Source organism: Pseudophryne corroboree, chromosome 1 (genome assembly GCF_028390025.1).
Source record: "Pseudophryne corroboree isolate aPseCor3 chromosome 1, aPseCor3.hap2, whole genome shotgun sequence".
Classification (NCBI taxonomy): Eukaryota; Metazoa; Chordata; class Amphibia; order Anura; family Myobatrachidae; genus Pseudophryne; species Pseudophryne corroboree.
In genome coordinates, this window is record NC_086444.1 from 1,076,872,237 (window position 1) to 1,076,898,971 (window position 26,735).

The following is a 26,735-nucleotide window of genomic DNA, read 5'->3' on the forward strand; positions in this document are numbered from 1 at the left end:
GGTTCCCAGTTGAGAACGTGACATTTTAGGAGGAACTATACTTTTTGTTCATGCTAGGCTGTTTTAGCCGTGTCCTGCCTGATTTTTAAAGGACAAAATGCGCCCTGCTCCTTAAGCGGCACCCTGTTTAAACAGTTGTGCCGCCGCCATGTCTATAGGCGCTGTGCACATGCACACTGCAACTATTCACATTAAAGGAAGCACTTGCTGTTGCACAGTTATGTCATACGGTGCATACTGTCTTACAATAGACTGCTGATGACCATTTAGAAGCCACATGCTCTTACAATCACAGTAAGGGAAAATAATGTGTCTAGCACTCCAGGACACAATGCAGTGAAATGGACATGACAGTGGGGTGAGTATTGGTGGAAATTTACTGATGGGCATGAAGGTGGTACAGTAATTGCTGTAATAATACTGTCCATCTTATTAGACGTTAGTCTACACAAACAAATGAGTATCTTGGTGGGCATCATTACACCTATGGGCAGCTTATTGGGCATTACTGCTCCTTATTATTTATTTATTTATTACCAGTTATTTATATAGCGCACACATATTCCGCAGCACTTTACAGAGAATATTTGGCCATTCACATCAGTCCCTGCCCCAGTGGAGCTTACAGTCTATATTCCCTACCCCCCCCCCCCCCCCCCCCACACACACACACACACACACACACACACACACACACACACTCACATTCACGCTAGGGTTAATTTTGCTCGGAGCCAATTAACCTACCAGTATATTTTTGGATTGTGGGAGGAAACCGGAGTACCTGGAGGAAACCCACGTATGTACGGGGAGAATATACAAACTCCACACAGAGCCATGGTGGGAATTGAACCCATGACCTCAGTGCTGTGAGGAAGTAATGCTAACCATTACAGAAATGAATTGTGCTCACCCATGATCCTGTTGGGTCATTACCAGTCCACAATTCACCTAACACTCTGCATATTGACTCTCCAGTGTCTAACCTTTACTTTCACTATCTACCAGGTGTCCATGTATAGTGACACGCTACACTACTGTGTGTGGTTGTGATGGTTTTCTTCTGATTATGGTGCGGTATATCTGTCTGCACTAATTATAATTTCACCAAGAAATCATTCTACTAACTGGTAAAATAGAAAAGGGTTTTTATCTCAGGCTTGTTTCTATCTTGGTATAAGCTCTCTCTAGCTGTAAGAGGGATTTATAGGAACGTGGTTCCAGTTGGATGGAATCAATTTGTCGATTAAATGAAACTGTCAGGAGTAATGTTAAGGCACTGCTGTAATTTTCCATCATTCTCACAATAAAACTAAACCCTTTGTGTGACTGTGCGGCAACCCAAGCTCTCCATTGCATTTAATGCTGTGAAAGAGTATAGCAGCAGCTTACATCTAATAGCAGAAGCCTCTTTACAACTAGCAGACTAGCCATTACTGTATGTGACCCAAGAATATTTCAGATACATTCCGGTAAATGCGGAAAAGGCCTTCTAATCAAGAAGAGACGGGCGCTTTTTATAGAGTCGCTGCACCAAGCAGCTGCTGAAATAACAGGAGGGTCACTCCTGAGAGAGGCACAAATTACAAAAATTAGCAGCGCTAAAATGAAGTGATAGGATATTTATAATATTAACAATATCTCAATTTATTAAGTTAAAAATACTTAATTGAATAAAACATTTTAAAAATAATTAAAACAATTATATAACAATGTTCTCCTCATATGTCAGGTAGAATAGAATGCATACACCTTTTTCAGTTCTCATATGTATTTTTTGCAGTTAGACCGATGTCTTTTCCTAGTTAATACCCAGGAAAGTCCACTAGTCCCAAAGAGGATGCAAATAGTTTCAGCACAATTCGGCAGTAGAATAGTTACCGGTCACTGTGATTAGAGGTGGAAAGGCTTCCATAGATTAGAGTCCACGATGGGAGTTGTTTGTCCTCATTAGAAAGCGGTGGGTGCTGTAATTGTACTCTTTGAGGTGCAAAACTGGGCTGATTAGTGGATCCGGGGGTTGGTCCTACAGGATCTGAAAGGTGATATAAAGGGGGTCTGTTGACGCGTTTTGCTGCGCCCTAGAAATTGCAGCTTTATCAAAGGATACCTTACTGTGTGTGAATGGGGTTTATATACCCTTGTTAATGAGAAGAATAACGGACACCTGTAACAGGAAGTAAATCCAATCACTTATTATATAAAATAAATGCAAAATAATTTGGAGGCAGACCTATTATATACTTTTAGTGTATTTACCTATAGATGACCTATTTTTGAGAGTTTATTCAATTAATAAGACTTGTTGGTTTTTATATTATATGTATGAGAAAAGAATGGATGGATCGATTTCCCACAATAGAAACTATTATTTACATTTCGTGTCTATGGTGACTATATTGTATAAAGTCCCATTGGTGGTTCAGACAAATGGACTGAAATTACAGCCTATCAGGCGCTGGCTATTAACTAGCCGTTCGTGGTCATGTGACCGCAAGTGTCACGTGACAATCATACGTCCCGTCTCTATTCTTGCTCCCGGGCCATGCGTCACGCGCTGGTCACGGGGTCTGGCGGTGACGTGCTATCCGGAAGTGTCTGTATTTCTCATACGTCCTAGAGGATGCTGGGGTCCACTTCAGTACCATGGGGTATAGACGGTTCCGCAGGAGCCATGGGCACTTTAAGACTTTTCTAGAGTGTGAATTGGCTCCTCCCTCTATGCCCCTCCTCCAGACCTCAGTTTAGAAATTGTGCCCAGGCAGACTGGTCGCACTCCAGTGGAGCTCTACTGAGTTTCACTGAAAAGACTTTGTTCGGTTTTTTATTTTCAGGGAGACTGCTGGCAACAGTCTCCCTGCTTCGTTGGACTGGGGGGGAAGAAGTAGGAACCAACTTCCTAAATAGTTTCATGGCTCTGCTTCTTGCTGACAGGACACCATTAGCTCCTGAAGGGTACTGACCACTAGCTGCGGCTGTGCGCCTCACTCCCACAGCACGCCGTCTCCCCCCTAACGAAGTCAGAAGACGCGTGAGCATTATTACCGGAGGTCTGCAAGAGGGACCTCCGGTCATCGTGACGGCTCAAGGTACCGCGCAGCGAGCGGGAACGCTGCGCGGACATGCTACCCATACACAGCGCACAGCAGGGCGCGGAGGGAGGCACCCTGGGCAGCATGAAAACCTACTCTTACACTGGCAAAAGTAGCATATTATGCCGTGGCACAATCCTACACCCCCGCCAGTATAAATATTTTAGTGAGAAATTCTGAGGTGAAATGCGCCATTACAGGGGGCGGGGCTTCCTCCTCAGTCAGCCAGCACACTGCTCAGTGCCATTTTCTCCACACAGGGCACAGGGGAAGAAACGCTGGTCCTCCTCCACTTCTGAACCAAGTATCAGGGTGAAAATAAGGGGGGGCACAGCGTATTTGGTGCTGTATTGTATAATTTGACATTATAAAAGCGCTACAGGTCTCTGTGGACATTTTATATTACACAGGGATTTTATATTGGTGCTGAGTTTGTGAACTGGCAAATCCTTTCTGTGTCCTTCTGACAGATTTTACTGTGGGTCTGTCCCCTATAAGCCCCGGAGTGTCTGTGTTGTGTTTGTGCACGTGTGGTGCCTCGTGAGCTCTTCCCCTGAGGGAGCCATTTTAGGGACACAGAGTTGTAATGTGGTGGCGTTGCCGACACACCACGAGCCTGAATGGGTGAAAGAATTACGTGATAGTGGGAATCATATCAGTAAGAGATTGGATAAGTCTGAGTCTCATGCAGAAACCTGGAAAAAAATCCGTGGAAGATGTCATTTTTAATAGTTCTGCTTTTTCATCCACAGGGGACCCCCTCTGGGTCACATAAAAGGTCATTTGCACAAGTAGTACAAACTGATACTGACACGGACTCGGACTCCTGTGTCGACACTAGTGATTCCAGGGGAATAGATCCAAAATTAGCGAAAAACATTCAGTACATGATGTTTGCTATAGAGGAGGTCTTAGAAGTTACAGAACCCCCTCCTTTACCTCAGGAGAAGGCTTACTTTTATAAAGAAAGTAAATTAACGTAACTTTTCCTTCATCTCATGAGCTGAACACTCTCTTTGAGGAGTCTGGGTAAACCCTGAAAAGAAATTTCAGATTCCCAAAAGAATTCAGGTAGCTTAACGTTTCCCGGCAGAGGACAGGAAAAGGTGGAGTCACCCCCCATTTTAGACAGTGCCCCTGTCACGAATAACAAAAAAGGTGATTCTCCCTGCGCCTGGGACGGCTTCCCTGAAGGAACCGGCAGACCACAAGTTAGAGACTACGTTAAAATCTATTGATGTGGCCAATGGGACACTACTCAGACCTACCATTGCCTGTGCGTGGGTGAGTAGTGCTATTGAAAAGTGGTCAGAAAACTTGTCATCAGAGATTGACACATTAGACAGAGACGAGATTCTCCTAACGTTGGGTCATATCAAAGACGCTGCTACGTATATGCTAGAAGCCATGAAATATATTGGGCTCTTGGGATCATAAACCGCTACCATGGCTATTTCAGCAAGGAGGGCGTTGTGGATTCGCCAATGGAATGCTGACGCAGATTCCAAAAGAAATATGGAGGCTCTCCCGTATAAAGGTGAGTTCTTGTTTGGAGATTGGGCTTGGATGCCTTAGTTTCTGCGGCTACCGCAGGTAAGTCGACATTCTTGGCTTATGCTCCTGCGCTGGCGAAAAAGACACATCACTCTCAGATGCAGTCCTTTCGACCCAATAAATACAAAAAGGGTAAAGGTTCCCCTTTCTTTGCGGGTAGAGGAAGGGGAAAAGGAAAAAAGTCAGCAGTGTCTCCAGGATCACAGGAGCAGAAATCAACCCCTGCTTCTGCCAAATCTTCAGCATGACGCTGGAGTCCGCTCAGGTGGGGGCACGTCTGAAACTTTTCCATCAGTTCTGGGTTCAATCTGGCCTGGACCCGTGGATCTTAAAAATTGTGTCTCACGGGTACAAACTGGAGTTTCAAGACGTTCCCCCATGCCGATTTTTCAAATCAGCCTTACCAGCTTCTCTCCCAGACAGGGAAGTAGTAGCTGCAGCAATACAAAAATTATGTCATGATCAAGTCATTGTCCTGGTTCCCTTGTCACAACAAGGGGAAGGGTTTTATTCAAGCCTCTTTGTAGTTCCGAAGCCGGACGACTCGGTCAGACCGATTCTAAACCTGAAAAATCTGAAACTCTACCTGCAAAGATTCAAGTTCAAGATGGAATCTCTGAGGGGAGTGATTTCCAGTCTGGAGGAAGGGGGATTTCATGGTGTCAGTGGACATAAAGGATGCCTATTTACATGTTCCCATTTATCGTCCACATCAAGCTTATTTGAGATTCGCGATACAGGAGTGTCATTACCAATTTCAGACATTGCCGTTTGGACTCTCCACAGCACCGAGGGTGTTCACCAAGGTGATGGCGGAGATGATGGTCCTCCTTCGACAGAAAGGAGTCAATATAATTCCTTACCTGGACGATCTCCTGATAAAAGCGAGGTCCAGGGAAAGATTGGTGCAGAACATTGCACTCTCCCTGACAGTACTTCAACAATACGGTTGGATCGTAAATTTTCCAAAGTCACAGTTGGAACCGTCGACAAGATTGTCCTTTCTGGGGATGATACTGGACACAGAAGTACAGAGGGTATTTCTTCCAGTAGAAAGGCTCTGGAAATCCAGAGAATGGTCAAACAAATTCTGAAACCAACAAGAGTGTCGATTCATCAATGCATTCGGTTGTTGGGAAAGATTGTAGCGGCCTACGAGTCCATACAGTTTTGCAGATTCCATGCCAGAGTGTTCCAGTGGGACCTGTTGGACAAGTAGTCCGGATCCCACCTATACATGCACCGGAAGATATTCCTGTCATCCAAAGCCAGAATTTTGCTCCTGTGGTGGCTACACAGTTCTCGCCTACTAGAGGGATGCGGGTTCAGGATTCAGGACTGGGTCCTAGTAACCACGAATGCAAGTCTCCGAGGCTGGGGTGCAGTCACGCAGGGAGAAAGCTTCCAAGGAAGATGGTCAAGTCAGGGAACCTGTCTTCACATGAACGTTCTGGAGTTGAGAGCCATTTACAATGACCTTCTACAAGCGGGGCATCTTCTTCAAGATCAACCCATACAGATCCAGTCGGACAATGTAACAGCAGTCGCGTACATAAACCGTCAGGGCAGAACGAAAAGCAGAGTGGCGATGGCAGAGGTGACAAAGATCCTCCTCTGAGTAGAAAGACATGCAAGAGCTCTGTCGGCAATTTTCATTCCGGGAGTGAACAACTGGGAAGCAGACTTCCTCAGCAGACACGATCTCCATCCAGGAGAATGGGGCCTCCACCAAGAAGTCTTCGCAGAGGTGACAGGTCTTTGGGGAGTTCCTCAAGTAGACATGATGGCATCTCGTCTCAACAAGAAGCTTCAGAGTTATTGTTCCAGGTCGAGAGACCCTCAAGCAATAGCAGTGGATATAATGAATGAATATAGTTTGGTGCGCTTGTGGAAGGAAGCTGCTCAAGTTGTTGTTTGATGTTTATAGAAATTTGTCTGGACCGAGCGCTTGTGTGTGCAAATGTATGGTGTTCTGAAAATTTATGTATGTAAAGTAAAATAAAAATAAATTAAATTAAAAATAAAAATAAAATAAAAATAAAATTCAAAATAAAAATGAAAATAAAAATGGGGGGGGGGGGAAGGGGAGGGGGAAGTGCAATGTTTACAGCTCCTTTGTGAATAATTGTGGAGCTTGTGGACACTTTGGTGAGAGGGCACAGTCTGTTTTTTTGCAGTGGAAACTTTCCCTGACTTACCCTATTTTCCGATGCAAGTGTGGCTGGAGGCTCTGGTATCTGTGGCAGCGTTTAGGTTGCGGATGGCATAAGTCAGGGAAAGTTTCCACTGCAAAAAAACAGACTGTGCCCTCTCACCAAAGTGTCCACAAGCTCCACAATTATTCACAAAGGAGCTGTAAACATTGCACTTCCCCCTCCCCTTCCCCCCCCCCCCCCCATTTTTATTTTTATTTAATTTTTATTTTTAATTTAATTTATTTTTATTTTACTTACATACATACATTTTCAGAACACCATACATTTGCACACACAAGTGCTCGGTCCAGACAAATTTCTATAAATAGCAGTGGATACACTGGTGACCCACTGGGTGTTTTGGTCGCTGTATGTCTTTCCTCCACTTCCACTAATACCAAAAGTGCTCAAGATCGTGAGAAGAACAAGGGTTCGAGCGATCCTCATTGTCCCAGACTGGCCAAGGAGAGCTTGGTATCCAGATCTTCAGGAGTTGCTAATAGAAGATCCTCGGCCTCTTCCTCTTCGTGAGGACCTGCTGCAGCAGGGGCCGTGCGTGTATCAAGACTTACCGCGGCTATGTTTGAAGGCATGGCTGTTGAGTACCGGATCGTAGCCCGAAAGGGTATTCCAAAAGAAGTCATTCCCACTCTGATTCAGGCCAGGAAAGGAGTAACGTCTAAACATTACCACCGTATTTGGAGAAAATATGTGTCTTGGTGTGAATCCAAGAATGCTCCTACGGAAGAGTTTCAGTTGGGACGTTTTCTCCATTTTCTGCAGGCGGGTGTGGATGCGGGCCTAAGATTGGGTTCAATCAAGGTCAAGATTTCGGCCTTGTCTGTTTTCTTTCAGAAACAATTGGCCTCTCTTCCAGAAGTTCAGACGTTCGTGAAGGGGCTCTGCACATCCAACCTCCATTTGTGCCTCCAGTGGCACCATGGGCTCTTAACGTGGTGTTGCAGTTCCTTCAATCGGATTGGTTTGAACCTCTACAGGAGATAGAGTTGACGTTTCTCACTTGGAAAGTGGTCATGCTGTTGGCCTTGGCATCCGCAAGGAGGGTGTCTGAGTTAGGGGCCTTGTCTCACAAGAGTCCTTACTTGATCTTCCATGAAGATAGGGCTGAGTTGAGAACTCGTCAGCAATTTCTTCCGAAGATGGTTTCTTCTTTCCATATAAACCAACCTATTGTGGTGCCAGTGGCTACTGACACCTTCGCTGCGTCAAAGTCTCTGGATGTGGTCAGAGCTTTGAAAATTTATATTGCAAGAACAGCTCGGATACGGAAAACAGAGTCTCTGTTTGTCCTGTATGCTCCCAACAAGATTGGGTGTCCTGCTTCTAAGCAGACCATTGCGCGCTGGATCAGAGGTACGATTCAGCACGCTCATTCCACGGCAGGATTGCCGATACCGAATTCGGTGAATGCCCATTCTACTAGAAAGGTGGGCTCATCCTGGGCGGCTGCCCGGGGGGTCTCGGCGTTACAACTTTGCTGAGCAGCTACTTGGTCAGGGGCAAACACGTTTGCTAAGTTTTACAAGTTTGACACCTTGGCCGATGAGGACCTCAAGTTTGGTCAGTCGGTGCAGCAGGGTCATCCGCACTCTCCCGCCCGTACTGGAGCTTTAGTATTACCCCATGGTACTGAAGTGGACCCCAGCATCCTCTAGGACGTATGAGAAAACAGGATTTTAATACCTACCGGTAAATCCGTTTCTCCTAGTCCGTAGAGGATGCTGGGCACCCAGCCCAGTGCGTACTTTACCTGCAGTTGTTTAGTGAAAAAAAATTTCAGCACGGTTGCTGTAATGTTCATGCCCGTTGGCATGTGTTTTGTTGAATGCCATGTGTGCGGCATGGTTGAAGTGTGAGCTGGTATGATTCTCACCGTTAACTTAAAACTAAATCCTTTCCTCGAAATGTCCGTCTCCCTGGGCACAGTTCCTATACTGAGGTCTGGAGAAGGGGCATAGAGGGAGGAGCCAGTTCACACTCTAGAAAAGTCTTAAAGTGCCCATGGCTCCTGCAGAACCGTCTATACCCCATGGTACTGAAGTGGACCCTAGCATCCTCTACAGACTAGGAGAAAAGGATTTACCGGTAGGTATTAAAATCCTGTTATTCCACAAAGATTAAGTGTAAATCCACAGTTTTTACTCTTTAGCCGGATTATTTTAATGTCTCGGCGATATCCATTTCTATATGGAACACTCACAATCAGTAAAGAAATTCTAACAAGACATTAATATGTCACGTGATTCGGACTAGTCCGATCATGTGATAGTAAGGAAAAACATCATACCATTGGTCAGCCTTATCATTTGATATAAATAAACCTTCTTATACATTCTTTCAATTATCTCGACAAATAGCAAAGTTGTTTATATATAGGACTATAAGTGTGACATTCCGGTAAATGAAGGGTACAAAGCAATTTAATTTGCTTACCCCTATAGAGTCAGTATTGCATAGAACAGAGCTAACGATTTGTAGGTGTGTATGTGAGACAGATGGCAACTGAAATAATAATTTCTTATTCCCTACTGCTGATTTGTATTATGGGCTATAAATATGACACAATACAGCTATCACTTTAATCATATATTTAAAACTACTCATTTAGACAATTACAGCAACAGAAATCACTACTCTGTTACTAGTTCCAGTGGTAGAACCTGCCTGTGTACCATACCATAGTGTGTTCATCTAGCATTATGTACCCAGTGCCCCGTCACATTGCCTTGTGTGACGTTACATGTAGCTGTGACTCATGAGTCCAGTGCATAGGGGATATCCTTTGCCAGATATGCACAGTTGCTGTTATTACAGGTTTCTTGGGCTATATCACAAGCTGCAACCCATGATACCTTTTCTTACTGGCCTGCTAGATTCTGACATCTCTTTGTACATGCAATATGAAGTCTGAAAAAAGCTAATCCTGATGTCGGCTGCGTTAGGAGGATGCAGTTAAGTATCAGTCCACAGCACACCTAACAAAGGCTGCCAATAGAATAGAGTATAGAAGTAATGATTGCAATGTCCACTTTCATTAGATGTTCCAATGACGTGAAAGATATCGCAGTTATTACACTGTTCACTAAGCAACTGTGTAGAAGAGGTTTTATTGCCATTAGAAACCAAGGTAGTGTTATCTATTTCATTTTTTTGTACTGATCATTTACTGTCGACATATTGTGCAAAAGTCATGTAAGAAAAACAAAAAGACAATCGGGTTTCCCTTTACAATGACTTTATAGCTATTGTAGCCCTTGCCTTATGTGCTGCAGTGTGACGTACACATACTTTCATCTATAGTTACATAGTTGTTGAGGTTGAAAAAAGACAAAGGTCCATCGAGTTCAACCTGTATTTTATAAAATGTTATGGGGTATATGCAATAGCGGGCGAATTCGCGGCAATTATCGCCGTTTTTTCAATTCGACCAAATTCGCCAGGTGAATTCCGGAAGGTGGCTTCCGGAATTCACCATATGCAATGAAAAACTGATTCGCCAGAGTCGCGGGCGAAAATCGGCCGATTTGGCGGATTTTGCCGCGATTTTAAAAAACGGGAAAAAACGGGGAAAAACCCGAAAAAAAAATGGCGTGGGGTCCCCCCTCCAAAGCATAACCAGCCTCGGGCTCATCGAGCTGGTCCTGGTTCTAAAAATGCAGGGGAAAAATCGGCCAGGGATCCCCCGTATTTTTAAAACCAGCACCGGGCTCTGCGCCTGATGCTGGTGCCAAAAATACGGGGGACAAAAAGAGTAGGGGTCCCCCGTATTTTTAACACCAGCATCGGGCTCCACTAGCTGGACAGATAATGCCACAGCCGGGGGTCACTTTTATGCCGTGCCCTGCGGCCGTGGCATCAAATATCCAACTAGTCACCCCTGGCCGGGGTACCCTGGGGGAGTGGGGACCCCTTCAATCAAGGGGTCCCCCCCCCCCAGCCACCCAAGGGCCAGGGGTGAAGCCCGAGGCTGTCCCCCCCCCCCATCCAATGGGCTGCGGATGGGGGGGCTGATAGCCTTTGTGATAAAATAAAAGATATTGTTTTTTCCATTAGTACTACAAGTCCCAGCAAGCCTCCCCCGCAAGCTGGTACTTGGAGAACCACAAGTACCAGCATGCGGGAGAAAAACGGGCCCGCTGGTACCTGTAGTACTACTGGGAAAAAAATACCCAAATAAAAACAGGACACACACACCTTGATAGTAAAACTTTATTTCATACGCCGACACACACATACTTACCTGTGTTGACACGCCGACTGCAACGATCTCCGACGATCCGAGGGTACCTGTCAAAAAATTATACTCACCTTCCAGCGTCCAGAGGTCCAGGTCCAGAGGTAAATCCACGTACTTTGTAAAAAAACAAACCGAACACGATCCACCGGACTAATGAAAGGGGTCCAATGTTTTCACATTAGACTCCTTTCCCCGAATGCCGGGACATCACGTGACTCCTGTCACTGATGTCCCTTCAGCCAATCAGGAAGCGCTACTGCCGTGGCGCTCACCTGATTGGCTGGACGCCGTCTGTACTCTGACAGCGCCTCGCAAAGCCGCTCCATTACTTTCAATGGTGGGAACTTTGCGGCTAGCGGTGGGGTCACCCGCCGGTCAGCCGCTGACCGGCGGGTGACCTCACCGCTAGCCGCTAAGTTCCCACCATTGAATATAATGGAGGGAGCTGTGCGATGCGCTGTCACAGCGATCAGCCAATCAGGTGAGCGCAACGAAGTTGCGCTTCCTGATTGGCTTAGAGACCTGTCAGTGACAGCTGTCACTGACAGGTCTCAATCGTGGAAAGGTGTCCCATGTGTCAGCATGGGACCCCTTTCAGTCCGTTCTGGAGCGGGTATTTGCGTTTTCTTTTTTTGCCAAGTACGTGGATTTATCTCTGGACCCTGAGGTGAGTATATTGAACTTTGCTTTTCAGGTATCCGTGGATTCTACATGGAGAAGAGGACCGATGTCGGCGTGTGAACATAGGTAAGTATGTGTGTGTCGGTAGTGTGAAATAAAGTTTTACTGTCGACGGTGTGTGTGTCCTGTTTTTATTTGGGTATTTTTTTCCCAGTAGTACTACAGGTACCAGCGGGCCCGCTTTTCTCCCGCATGCTGGTACTTGTGGTTCTCCAAGTACCAGCTTGCGGGGGAGGCTTGCTGGGACTTGTAGTACTAATGGAAAAAACAATATCTTTTTTTTATCACAAAAGGCTATCAGCCCCCCCATCCGCAGCCCATTGGATGGGGGGGGGACAGCCTCGGGCTTCACCCCTGGCCCTTGGGTGGCTGGGGGGGGGACCCCTTGATTGAAGGGGTCCCCACTCCCCCAGGGTACCCCGGCCAGGGGTGACTAGTTGGATATTTGATGCCACGGCCGCAGGGCACGGCATAAAAGTGACCCCCGGCTGTGGCATTATCTGTCCAGCTAGTGGAGCCCGATGCTGGTGTTAAAAATACGGGGGACCCCTACTCTTTTTGTCCCCCGTATTTTTGGCACCAGCACCAGGCGCAGAGCCCGGTGCTGGTTTTAAAAATACGGGGGATCCCCCTGTCAATTTTTTCCCCGCATTTTTAGAACCAGGACCAGCTCAATGAGCCCGAGGCTGGTTATGCTTTGGAGGGGGGACCCCACGCCATTTTTTTTTCTGATTTTACCGTTCCAGCAATAAAAAAAAATAAAAAATAAAAATAATATTTTAAAAAATATATAAATAATATTTGTGCCTCCCCCCCCCAAAAAAAAAGTACCTAATCCCTTCTAATATAAATAGATCTGCTATTCCCCCAAAAAAAAACACCAAAAAAAACATGTTTAAATTTTTTTTATTTGTTTTCACCCTCCAAAGTGTGGCGGATTGAAAATGACGAATTTGCTGTCTAAAAGCACTGCTGTCGAATTTCCAAACTTGAATTGAATATGCTTTGGTCGAATTGCAGCACTTGTATCATTGCAGAAAAGTCGAATTTGCAAAAAGTCGAATTTCAAAAAGTCGAATTTTGAAAGTCCGTTTTTTGGTCGGAAAGCACTGCATTGCATAGGCGAATTTTTTTTTTTGGTCGAAAATGACCCGAAATTCGCCAATTTCGGGAATTCGACCACAATTGCATATACCCCTATATCATTTAAATGCTGTATCTTTGGATATTTCTTTCAGTTAGGAATTTATCTAGTCCATTTTTAAACTTATTGATTGAGTCCACCATTACTACCTTCTCTGGCAGAGAATTCCAAATCTTTACTGCTCTTACTGTGAAGAACCCTTTTCTCTGTTGTGTATGATTTTTTTTTTTCTTCTACACTCAGGGGGTGTCCTGCGTTTGTTTGATAAACAGATCGTCTGATAAATCCTTGTATTTATGTATAAATATTAATAATGTCCCCTCTCAGTCGCCTCTTTCTGCTGCGGGGTACACTGGGCTCCACAAGGATAGACATTGGGGTTTAGAGTAGGATCTTGATCCGAGGCACCAACAGCCTCAAAGCTTTGACTGTTCCCAGAATGCACAGCGCCGCCTCCTCTATAACCCCGCCTCCCTGCACAGGAGCTCAGTTTTGTAGTTGGTGCTGCAGATAGCAGGCACATAACAGAGGGGCTGCTCCAGGCAGCCCTAAGAAGAGCTTTTTTTGAAGAAAAAAGTGAAGACTTCAAGGGCAGCAGCGGTGGTAAATGTCAGAAGACATTCACTGCTGCGGCTCCAGCTCTCCCCAGCGGCGCTGTACACTCCCAAGCCTGGTTGCCGGGTAACTACAGCAGGAGGCTCTGGTATTCTTCACGTCAGGCACACACGACGGGGGCTCTCCGGGGATCGCGTGGCCGCGCTTCGGGAGGTGGTAAGTGGGTCCCGCTTGCGGGACCCGGTCTTAATCACGATCCGGCGCGGTCAGTGGGAGGCGCGCCGGCGGTGGACACTGTGGCAGTACAGGCGGTCCCACTAGATCACCAGGGCATGGGTGCAGGTCAGGTTTTCTCTCTAAACCATTTTCAGTAGCCCACAGTACCCGGTGGTTTTGCCAGCAGGGGGATCAGGCTTAGACCTGAAGCCCCTCCCCCAGCCCCAGGGCGCCATTTCCCGCAAATGTTCCCGCCCTGGAGCTGCATATCTGTCTCTCCCTCACTCCCTGTCAGTGTCTGGGTGCCATTATCTCTCAGCTTCACTGTTCCTGGGACTGCTTGGGCAAATCCTCCTGTGTAAAGCTGTCTGGTTGTCAGTGCTGTGACTTTACATGACACTTAAGTATTCTACCTGCCTTTTTAGACAGTGCTAGTTAAGAAAGAGTGCATTTAGTCAGGGTTTTCTAGTAAAATTACCCTGTGATATACATCCAGTTCTTACTGTGCAGTGTTATATCTATTGACTATATAGCTATATATATATAAGCTAGTCCAGTGCAGTATTATTGTTTGTAATAACCTCTGCATTGTACAAACTGTGACTATCTGTGTGTGCATTAGATAGCTGAGTGGTGTCCATTTCGTGTCTTTCACTCAACTTGCTATCCCTATATTCCATAACCTGAGGGGGCTTGGTGCGTCGGTTTTTATATTGATATAGGATTTTTCACAAAGATATACTTTAATACGTATTTTTCTCTGTGATTTAGTCACCATATCTCTCCTTTATCTCTGCTAGTGCTGACTACACTGCGCAGGGGTTTGGGTAAGAGGTATTGTGCTGCTGCCAATTGTACTGTGTTACCTGATACTACAAGTTATATCATGTCTGCTTCTGAGGGTAACGGTTCTGTGGCTGAACACACTGCCGGTGTTGCTGAAGCCACAGATCCCTATGAGGAGAATATAGCAGCTGTGGGCTCTGGTTCTGGGGGCTCCTTGCCACCCAGTGGGACTGTGGCAACTGAGGTACATAATGACCCACCGTGGGCATCTTTTTCCACGCTTCTACATACGCTAGTTAATAAACGAACATCCCCTATGGGACCCCCAATGCCGGTACAACCGTATGTGGTCCCTGCAGCTAACCTGCCGTGGGCGGACGATTTATCTGCTCAATTGAAGAAGTTGAACCAGTCCCTGACTACTAAAAAGTCTGACCATCGCTCACCTAAGTCCAAGGGGTCCTCTAAGCGAGCGCTTGTCTCCTCACAATCCACTGCTGTCACTGACACCTCGTCTGATGAAGACGGCACTTACACTGACCCCACAGGTTATGACTCAGATACTGCTGATGGGGAGGGTAGTTCACATGTGGATGTTCCTGATCTTTTGGAGGCTATTAAGTTAATTCTACAGATTACGGATGATCCGGAGCCATCCGTCCCTCCTAAGAAACCAAATAGGTTCAAGCGTCAGAAGGTGGTTTTACCTCACTCTGATCACCTAGTGGATATACGTCAGGAACCCTGGGAAAACCCGGGTACGAAGTTTGTGCCTCAAAAGAAGATGCTGGCTCGCTATCCCCTCGCACCAGAGCTGTATAAGAATTGGGAAACGCCTCCTCCAGTAGTCTCACATGTGGCTAGGATGTTGGTTTCCTCAGCTCTACCTGTCACTACCGTCACGTCTCTAAAAGAGCCTACGGATAAACGTGTGGAGGGTTGTCTTAAAGCAGTTTACACCCTCACGGGTGCTGCACAAAGGCCCACTATTGCAGCAACATGGGCTGCAAAGGCTATTGAAGCATGGGCCTTGGAGTTAGAAGCTGAAATCTCTTCTGACCATGCTAGACAATGCTTGTCATATATTGTCACAGCTTCTTGCTATATTAAAGAGGCGGCTTCTGATGCCGGTATCCTAGCAGCCAAGGCTTCTACTACGTTAGTCCTGGCTCGCCGGATATTGTGGCTGAGATCCTGGTCTGTGGATCTGGATTCTAGAAAAACCCTGGAGGTACTCCCTTTCAAGGGAGATATTCTGTTTGGGGAGGACTTAAATAAGATAGTGGCTGACTTGGCTACGGCCAAAACTGCCTGTCTGCCAAGTACCGCTCCTTCTGTGTCGAAGGCTAAAGGTACTTCCTTTCGCCCCTTTTGTCCTTCAGGTAAAGCAAAAGGTCAGGCGTACAACAAGCAGGCCCGCACTTCCAAACCTGGTAAGCCAAAAAGAGCCTGGGCGGCCCAACAGCCAGCTTCCAAGGCCGATAAGCCTGCCGCATGACGGGGCGGGCCTCCCTCTGGGGGATCCCAGGGTGGGTGGCCGGCTTCTAGGGTATACCCAGGACTGGTTGAAGATCACTTCAGATGCCTGGGTACGGGAAGTCGTCACTTGAGGTTACACCATAGCCTTCAAAAACAGACCCCCTCATCGATTTTGCCAGACAGACGTCCCGTTGGACCAGACAAAGGCAAACACTCTGCATTCGGTGGTACAGACCCTCCTGGATACAGGAGTCGTAGTACAGGTGCCTCTTGCACAGAGGGGCCGGGCGTACTATTCTCTGCTGTTTCTGGTCCCGAAACCGAATGGGTCCTCCCGGCCCATTCTCAACCTCCAAGACATTGAACAGGTTTGTGAAGGTTTCCAAGTTCCGTATGGAAACTCTTCGCTCTATAGTTCTGGCTTTGGAACCTATGGGACTACATGGTCTCCCTGGACATACAGGATGCTTACCTGAATATTCCTATAGCAGCGTCACATCAGCAATACCTGAGGTTTGCTATTGGCAACCTCCATTACCAGTTTCCGGCGTTACCTTTTGGTTTAACAACGGCTCCGCGAGTCTTCACCAAAGTTATGGCGGTGGTGACGGTGGTACTCCGCCGTCAAGGGGTCAGGATACTGCCGTATCTGGACGACTTGTTAATCCTAATCTAGATATGACAGTCCGGTTTCTACAAGCCCACGGGTGGCTCATCAACTGGAAGAAATCCTCCCTGATCCCTGCTCAGAGCATGGTGCATCTGGGAGCGCTATTGGACACTCGTAACTAGAGGTTGTTCTTGTGTCAGGAGAAAGTTCTGAAGCTTCAGGACAGGATACGTTGCTTCCTTTCTCGTCCGCAAGTGTCGATACATTCGGTGATGCAGGTGCTGGGCCTCATGGTGTCCGCATTCAACATGGTGGAGTATGCCCAATTCCATTCTCGCCCCCTCCAGAGGCTGATTCTAGCCAAGTGGGACGGCCTGCCTCACCGGATCAGGTCTCAAATGATCTCATTGACTCCGGAGATCCGTCTGTCGCTGCTCTGGTGGCTCCAGGACCAACAATTGTGCAGGGGCCGTCCCTTCTGGATATCCAACTGGGTCCTGTTGACGACAGATGCCAGTCTAAGAGGTTGTGGCGCGGTGCTGGAGCAACACTCCCTTCAGGGTCGGTGGACCAAGGAGGAGTCCCTCCTCTCAATCAACATTCTGGAATTGCGGACGGTCTTCAATGCATTGAACCTAGCCCAGCATTTAATTCACAACCGTCCTGTTCAAGTGCAGTCGGACAATGCCACCACAGTGGCTTACATAAATCATCAAGGCGGTATTCGAAGCCGTCTGGCAATGAAGGAAGTCTCACGGATTCTACATTGGGCGGAACGCCATCTACCGGACATACCGGTAATCTTCATTCCGGGAGTCCTGAATTGGGAAGCGGACTTTCTCAGTCGTCAGGACGTACATGCCGGCGAGTGGGGCCTCCATCCAGAAGTGTTTCAACTCCTAGTGGAAAAGTGGGGTCTTCCAGACGTAGATCTGATGGCGTCTCGACACAATCACAATGTTCCGGTCTTCGGAGCAGGGACAAGGGATCCTCAAGCAGCATTCGTGGATGCGCTGGTGGTGCCGTGAAGGTTTCGGCTGCCGTACGTGTTCCCTCGGGTGTCGCTCCTGCCCAGGGTAATTCGGAAATTAAAGCAAGAAAAAGGAATTCTGCTTCTCATAGCTCCAGCGTGGCCCAGACGGCACTGGTTCTCAGACCTGCAAGGCCTATCGTCAGAGCATCCAATTCTACTTCCACAACGCCCAGACCTCCTCGTTCAGGGTCCCTGTGTCTACCAGGACCTAGCCCGGCTGTCTTTGACGGCGTGGCTCTTGAAGCTTCCGTCTTAAGGGCTAAAGCATTTTCTGAGGCGGTCATTCAAACTATGTTGCGGGCCCGGAAACTGGCTTCGGCTCGGATTTACTATAGGGTCTGGCATTCTTACTTGTTTCTCCTGATCTGTCTCCCAAAGAGAAGTCTTTGGATGTGGTACGGACTCTCCGTAGCTATGTGAAGAGAACTGCTTCCATTAGGAAATCTGATTCTCTCTTTGTACTGTTTGGATTTCTCAAACGGGGCTGGCCTGCTCACAAGCAGACTTTGGCCAGATGGATTAGAATGGTGATTGCACATGCTTATATGAGGGCTGGTCTTTCGGCTCCTGCTCACATTACGGCCCATTCTACTCGGTCTGTTGGACCTTCTTGGGTGGCCCGCCGTGGTGCGACCCTTGAACAATTGTGCAAGGCGGCTACGTGGTCTCCAGTGAACACGTTCATAAGATTCTATGCCTTCGATACTGCCGCTTCCCAGGATCCTTCCTTTGGACGCCGGGTTCTTGTGCCCGCTACAGTGCGTCCCCTCCCATAAGGAACTGCTTTAGGACATCCCCAATGTCTATCCTTGTGGAGCCCAGTGTACCCCGCAGCAGAAAACGAGATTTATGGTAAGAACTTACCTTTGTTAAATCTTTCTGTGAGGTACACTGGGCTCCACAAGGCGCCCACCCTGACGCACTTAGCTTCTTTGGGTTGTTATGGCATTAGCCACTGACACTTCTCCTGTCGTGAGAGTGTGGTGTATGTGGCTACTAACCGTTGTCATCTCTTTTCCTGCTACTGCATTGGGCTGGTTAACTAAAAACTGAGATCCTGTGCAGGGAGGCGGGGTTATAGAGGAGGTGGCGCTGTGCATTCTGGGAACAGTCAAAGCTTTGAGCCTGTTGGTGCCTCGGATCAAGATCCTACTCTAAACCCCAATGTCTATCCTTGTGGAGCCCAGTGTACCTCGCAGAAAGAGTTTTAACAAAGGTAAGTTCTTACCATAAATCTTGTTTTTCTAGTGTAAACATATCTAACCTTTTTTAAGTCTTTCCTCATAATTCAGTGCCTCTAACCCGTTAACCAGTTTGGTGTCTCGCCTCTGAACCCTTTTCAAGTTCCAAGATATCTTTTTTTTTTTTTTTCTTTATAATGAGGTGCCCAGAACTATACACAATTGGTGTAGCCGCACCAATGACCTATACTGTGGCAGGATTACATTCTCATCTCTTGTCTCCATTCCTCGTTTTATGCATGCTAACACGTTATTTGCTTTTGTTACTGCATTTTGACATTTCGTACTGCTACTAAGTCTATTATCGATAAGCACCCCCAAATCTTTTTCAACTACTGTTATCCCTAGATATTCCCCATTTAGTTTATAGGCTGCCCTATTGTTCTTAGTCCCAAAGTGCATAACTTTACTTTTGTCTATATTGAACCTCCTTCTCCATTTGTCTGCCCAGGCCTCCAGTCTAGATGAATCATTCCGTTGAGACTCAACATCCTTGTCTGAATTAATTATTCTACATAGTTTAGTATTGTCTGCGAAAATTGACACTGTGCTTTCTAGGCCCACTTCTAGGTCATTAATGAATATGTTAAACAGCAATGGCCCTAGTACTGCACCCTGCGGTATTCCACTGAGCCCCATTCAGAGAACATCCAATTAATCACCACTCACTGTTCCTTGTTGTACAGTCAATTACTTACACAAGTACAAATAGTGTTTCCTACCCCAAGCTCTCTCAATTTGGCCTTAGCAAAGTCCAAAAAAAACACATCCACTGTTTTACCATGAACAATATTATCGGTCACTTTCTCATAGAAGCTTATTAAGTTAGTTCGACATGACCTGTCCTTCACAAAACTATGCTGATTCCTAGCAATAACCTTAGAGGTATCCAAGTACTCTAGTAGGCTATCCCTTAATAAACATTCCAGTATTTTCCCCACTATAGATGTCAAACTTACCGGTCTATAGTTACCGGGATGAGTTTTAATTCCCTTTTTAAATATTGGTACTACCTCTGCTATATGCCAGTCCTTCGGTATTCTTCCTGATGTAATTGACTCACAGAAAATCAAATATAGGGGTCTTGATAGCTCTGAGTTAAGTACCTGGGACAAGTAGTGATCTTTAAGCATGTTTAAGCACCTGTTACCCCTAGCTGTATTTACTGTTTCAGTGTTCCAATTTATGTCCGGGTAATTAAAGTTCCCAATGATAATGACCTCCCCCATTCCTGCAGCTTTTTTCGATTTGCTGCAATAGTAGTAATTCGTCAGACACACTAATATCTGGCGGTTTATAGCATGTCCCTATTAAAAGGTTTTTTTGTATCTTTACCCCCACTCGAAATCTCAACCCATAATGACTCCACGTTATCTCCAGTCCCCTCGTGAATGACCTCCTTTTAAATATGGTTTTAAGAATGGCTTAACATAAAGACAAACACCCCCTCCCTTTTTATTAGTCCTATCTTGCCTGAAGAGGATGTACCCCTCCATGTTTGCTGCCCAGTCATGAGAATCGTCCCACCATGTCTCTGTAATGCCTATTGGTCATTAAGTACGATCATTTCTAATTCCCCCTATGATGTAAACTGACTTTATTTTATGCGTATTACCCCTACTTATTCATTTGTAATTACCTGTTTTATGACTGTAAATGTGTTAACGTGCACTCAATAGTTATTTACCCAATGAGTATTTGTTTGCATTCTTAATTTACTTTTCCACACATGGCATATTGTTATCTTTTTGTCTCTTTGTGCCAGGTTAAACTCTGTACTTCCTTCAAAGGGCATCCTTAGTCATAGTGCATAGATAACATAAAATGGAAGAACTAAAACCCTTAGCTTGTGGATATTGGGTTGAGCCTATTACTAGACTAGTGCATACATATTGTAACCCTGTTAACAATATGTTAACCTCTGTTCCCGCATAGTCAGACTGAGGGCAGTGAACAAGTAGAGAGAGAATGGGGGAGGCAGCAGGTGTAGGAACTGTATTGGGGCAATCTAGTCACCTCTGATTGCCCTTATTTTAAAGTGTGCAACCTTTATGCCAGGTGTGGAGAACCTTTTTTTCTACCAAGGGCCATTTGGATATTTATAAAATCCTTCGGGGGCCATACAAAAATGATCAACTTAAAAATTAGCCTGGTAACACAATCTCAGCGGGCGCCCCGCATCTCCCTCCTGGGTTAGGTGAGCCGCGGGCCTGGTGAAGAGGCTGTGCGGGCTTTATACGGCCCGTTGGCCCGTCGTTCCCCACCCCTGCTCTATGCATATAATGTCCTTTTTGGCTTACTTGCACAAACGAAAAAATGTAATGTAAAATTAGCAGCCGACAACTAGTTTGTGGTGGTTGGTTTTTGGTCTTCAAATAGTCATTTATGGGCCTATTCATTTCATGATGAGAGATGTCTGTCATGCGTAATACTATACCTTACAGATGGATTACTGGAGGTGCAGGAACATAGATCCCCAAACATTCATACTGTATTTATATGTTAACATGCTTTGCCAGTATCCTGAAAGGGTAGAACCACAACATGTCTAAAGGTGTGTACACACGGTGAGAGATTTTTTTTGCGTTTTTTTTTTATTTATTTTTTACTATATAGTCAAAATCGCAAAGAAAGTTACTGCAGATCGCAAGGTGAAAGTCCTGATGCGAGGTCGGTATTGCAAGCCCAGATAGACTGCAGGTAAGTAAATTTTGACTATCTGGTATAAAAGTTAGTCGAAATTGACACTTAGCCAAAATCGTACAAAGCCAGTATCGCAAGCACAGTCATCTTTGCATGCGATACCGACCTAGTCCCTATCGCATAGTGAGAATCAGGGTTTAGCCCGAATCTCAGTGTGTATACACCTTAAGGTTTATGAGCTTGAAGGAGTATTTTAGCCAGATATAGCGCCATGAAATGTAATTAGGACACATGAACATATACAGTTGTACAGATGTGTCCACCTACATCTAGCCTCAATACGCCACGCAGCAGGAGATGCCTTGCACGAGTGAGGTGACTGATTCCGTGCAACTCTTCTTTCTTTTAGGCAACACAGAGAGGGATTACTTGCATGGGAGGGAATGTGCAGAGACAGGACAGGGTATTGCTGGGCAGAATAACAAAATGTATAGTGGACTAGTGATGTGGCATCACCCTCCCGGGCAGATCCTCCGCTCTGTTCTGCTGAGCATGACCAGTTGTCACCCAATTGGCATCTGCACGTGTAGAGAAACTGTCAGAGCTTTGGAGGCCTGTTTTTAGAGGCTGTATACTTTGCAGTGTGTCTCGTTCCGCTGTAATATAACTTAGCAGATGGTAATTTGAAGTCCACATAAAACCTTTGTTGCCGTCATGATATATTTTACAGGTTAAGTCTCCCATATCCAAAATACTAAATATTCCGAGATACTGAATTTTTGAGTACGGTTGAGATAGTGACCTCTTTACTTTCTGCTGGATTCGTGTACACAAACTTTTTGTATCATGCACAAATTGATTAAAAATATTGTATACAATTATCTTTGTGTATCTTATGTGTATGACACATATAAGCGCAACGGAATATACAGCGCTATATAAGAAACTGTTATAAATAAATATAGATACCTGAAGTTTGTGCTTAGACTTTGGTCCCATCCTCAAAATATCTCATTATGGTATGCAAATATTCCAAAGTACGGAAAACCCGATATCCATAATACTTCTGGTCCCAAGCATTTTGGATATCGGAGACTCAACCTGTACTACAGTGGTCCTTAATGTGAAATGATGGCTGCCTATTCATTTTGCAGGGGAGTTAATAGGGTGTCAGCAACCCGACCCGGACTTCTCTGAGTCCTTAATTCTTTTCTGTAGGCACTGTTCATGATAACGTGGCTTCCCCATGGAGAAAGAAGCTTTGTAGAAATCTCTCCCCCCAAATGAAGGGGATCACCTGTGACAGCCGCCAAGTAACCTATACCTGCAGGGGTCTTGGTTAAATAGACAGGATTTAGGAGGTTGGGCCTTCAATAAGTAAACCCCTATGGATTAAGTAAAAACTTAAGTGTTGTGTTAAGATGTAGTGTGTAAATTGTTATATATATGTATCCTGACCAGTGTTGTGCTAGATCATGTTGGACTTGCTGGTAAGGGTATCCTAATCCCATACTCCTCTCTGCTGTCATGTATGGTTTTTGTGGGATCTTAATAAGTTCTCTGTCCTGTTTTCCAGTGTGTGCATTTATCTTTTCTAAGCATAGAAGGTGACTCTGCCTTTTTGTTTGGGGGTAGGGTCTTGTTTCCTGTGTACATTTTCAGTTGATGGAGATGAATGGCGTGGGCACTTGTCATCAAGGTATATATGGCTGTTTACTTTGCAGCTTGCATCCATTTATTAGCAATGCAAACACAAGCTGTGTGCCTACGGATCAGCGCGCGTAATAACAAACAAAAGGCGTGCTTTCAGATTCATATAAAGGTAACATTATTAGATTGTTCTTACAGTTAAATCGCCAAGCAAATACCTGGGAGGCCAGACACATGCGTTTTTGGCAGGGGGATGATGGGAAAACGAATACTTTCCTAGCTCTCATAATATACAGTATAACGTATTGCTGTGGTCATGTCGCAGTGTTGACAGTAAATCACCCTTATATGGAAAGATAAGACGTGTGGGTAATATGATAATCCTGCCATACCAGGATTTGCAGGGCGTTACTCTTTAGCTCACTTCTAATTTGACGAATTCTCATTTGTAAGGTTGGAGTATACGTATCGATAGTTTGAGATCTCATTCTGAGACATCACTTGCAGTGCCTTGGATGCCGTAGCGTGATTGATTAGCTGTGGGTGTTTGTTGACAGCGGCAGGGAGTGTCTGTAAATATGGGGGCGCCAGCCCTGTTTTATAGGCCAGGACCGGTGTCTTCCGGCACAGACAACTGAGGGTTATTCGGATGTCCGATGATCAAGCACATGGTCCAATGCTGTATCTTTGGACACAACAGCATGTCAGAGATGCATATTGTCGCACAGCTGTTGTGTACAAAAACAGAAGAGACCGTTGTTGTTGTCCTATAACCATTAGTTTAGATTCTGATGTCAGAAGTTGGCATCCTCCTGTGTTCTACCCACTTCCCTAGTGTAATGTTTTGGCCCACTGTATGAGGCAGCAATCTGTAGATTACACCTGTCAGGGTAGGGTGTGGGGCTGTGGGGTGACACACATCACTTCACCATGCCCCCTGCACTTACCAAGATCCAAAATTTGTCAAGGGCGACGGACAAGCATGATTGACATACAGATCATCTCTTTAGAGACCCAGGTATTGTATAGTCATTGATGTATATCAGTAAGGAGATCTCTTTAGTACTATGCGTTTGGATTATTGCCAAATAAAAGAAAATTAAGCATTTATAAATAGTTTATTTTGTACTCTACAAATGAGAACATGTATACAAATATAGGGGTCTTGATAGCTCTGAGTTAAGTACCTGGGACAAGTAGTGATCTTTAAGCATGTTTAAGAACCTGTTACCCCTAGCTGTATTTACTGTTTCTGTGTTACAATTTATGTCCGGGTAATTCAAGTTCCCAATGATAATGACCTCCCCCATTCCTGCAGCTTTTTTTCGATTTGCTGCAATAGTAGTAATTCTCTCGATTTAATAATCCAGTGATTTCCGTGAGCTGCCCTTGTGTTATTAGATGCTAAAATCTATGTGTATATACTAATTGTTTGTGAGACAACTCCCTCCCTACTAGTGGCTGCATTGACATCGCCTCAGCACTTACTGCTTCTCACTGCTGTTGAAAGCTGCAGTGGTTCCACAAAAATATTTTTGTTTCCTTTCAAAATGATGATAAATCGTGAGATTGTGGCTGTCTATAGTATTATGACATATGTTATACAGGTGTACCATTAGTAGAAATAATGAGAAAGCAGACCTTTAATTCCTATAAAATGAAATGAAACTATAATTTAAATAAAAAAAAAAAAAAAAAAAAAATAACCTTGCAGTTTAATAAATCAGAAGGCTGGTGGAAAGAAAGCCGATATAAAAATAGGTACCGCAGTGTGTGCTAGTTATTTGGGCTGCTGAGAGCTGCTGCTGCTGCTGTTATTGGGAATGTTGTACAAAGGTGAGCAGGGGATGCTTTGAAGTTGCAGAATTGTAAGAGTCTTTCTGTCACTGGCGCTTTGCATGTGACACTGTGCTATGCTGCCCATTATGTAACAGGCTTTAAATGGCTGTATGTGGAACAGATAAGAAATGACAGAAATGCTTTCGCCAGGCTCTGTACAATTAGAACTTTGAAGATCCCTAATCTAAGTGTTCCGAGTACATGATTCATTCCCACTATTGGGAATACAGTATATTGCCGGTTGCTCATTCCACAGACAGAGGCTACAAAGAAGATGCTGTTAGAGTATTTCTTGTGAACATTGCAGACTTTGCCAGTTTGTGTTAATGCTGAGGATTATGTAACCAATCTTCTCCATCTGTTTCTAGGCTATGAGAAGACTGATGATGTTTCTGAAAAGACCTCACTGGCTGATCAAGAAGAAATGAGAACTATTTTTATCAACCAGCCCCAGCTTACAAAATACTGCAACAACCATGTCAGGTGAGGGTCAGCGTTCTCCAATACTGAAAGCTGTTTTCTAACGAGTCTCACCTGCATCAGTGGAGGCAGCCATTCTGTTGCCCGTAGATTATAATGAATGTATGTCGCCAGAGACTAGTGCCTGATGAACACTGGAGTTAAAGGGCCTAGGTGGTGGTAGTCCTTGTGGTTCATTCACATGAACATTGTCTGCCACTTTCTTTCTTCACAATTCATGATAGAGCAATAGAGGGATTTTTTTGGAGGTTTATAAATCTCCCAAAAAACCTGAAATAAATTGGAAGTTTTTCTGCTCGGCCATGCGGGTCAAGTGATGTTTTTGATAGCCATTCAGGTTAGTTAGGGAAGGCTACTGTGGGAAAATAATTGTTAAAGGGCTTAAACTTTTTTACATTTTAATATTTCTTAGAATGAATTAAAAGAAGAATTCCTAAAAAAAATGGACACATTAGTTGTCCTCATGTTTTGCCTTTAAATTGAAACTAAAATCCTGAACATTTTAGAATGGACGCTGGGAAGTAGCCTGACATTACTTTTCTGCCTGCTTTTATAACCAACCAGCCATATAGGTTTACGTAAGGCTGCATCAATTCTGTTATGTGTGCTGTGGCGTCATGTTAATTCCTAGCACAAATAAATAGATCTCATAGAGTTATTTTTTTTACTAAGCACCAGTTGATTAGACGGATAAGTAATGTGGTCATTGGCACTCCTATCAAACAAATTACCCATTCTACTAAAATAGCTCATTCGTTCTCTCAAGAATAGTGCATACATTGTGCAGGACTAATGGGGGCTATACGAGGGGTTATAATGATGTTTGGCCTAAATGACAATTGTCAGGGTCATTGTTACATTCTTACACACATGTACGTAGCCAAATTAGAGCAGAATATTTGGAGCCAGGGCAGGGCAGCTGGATCTTACATTTTTCCCAGGGCATGTTAGCATAGATGAATAGTCACGCTCATTACCAACAGGTCTGATAACGATCCAATCGATTTAATCTGGATTATTTTTGGGCTTGTATAGGGGAAGCATATGCTGTCCTGTTAGGCCTTGTTTATGGTTCTATTACAAAGTGGACAGTTTTAAATAAATCAAATGCATCCTCCCTTTACTAATTACTGTTTAATAAAACGTTATAGTATTCTTTCCATACAGTAAAAATATATTTCTGCTGCGGGGTACACTGGGCTCCAAAAGGAAAGACATAGGGGTGTAGAGTAGGATCTTGATCCGAGGCACCAATAGGCTTAAAGCTTTGACTGTTCCC

General features: G+C 45.0%; 1 protein-coding gene across 8 annotated transcripts in view; it reads left to right on the forward strand.

Annotated features, from left to right (window-relative positions):
* Positions 1-26,735, forward strand: part of ATP8A1 (ATPase phospholipid transporting 8A1) — a 613,161-nt gene that overhangs the window by 48,689 nt on the left and 537,737 nt on the right. For 7 of the 8 annotated variants that reach the window (XM_063920998.1, XM_063921003.1, XM_063920996.1 and 4 more), the window contains exon 3: positions 25,345-25,459. In XM_063920998.1, coding sequence (XP_063777068.1) covers positions 25,345-25,459 — 115 coding nt within the window. Of the gene's footprint in view, positions 1-24,072; positions 24,156-25,344; positions 25,460-26,735 lie in introns of those variants that run through there. The other variant, XM_063921001.1, reaches the window with a different exon arrangement.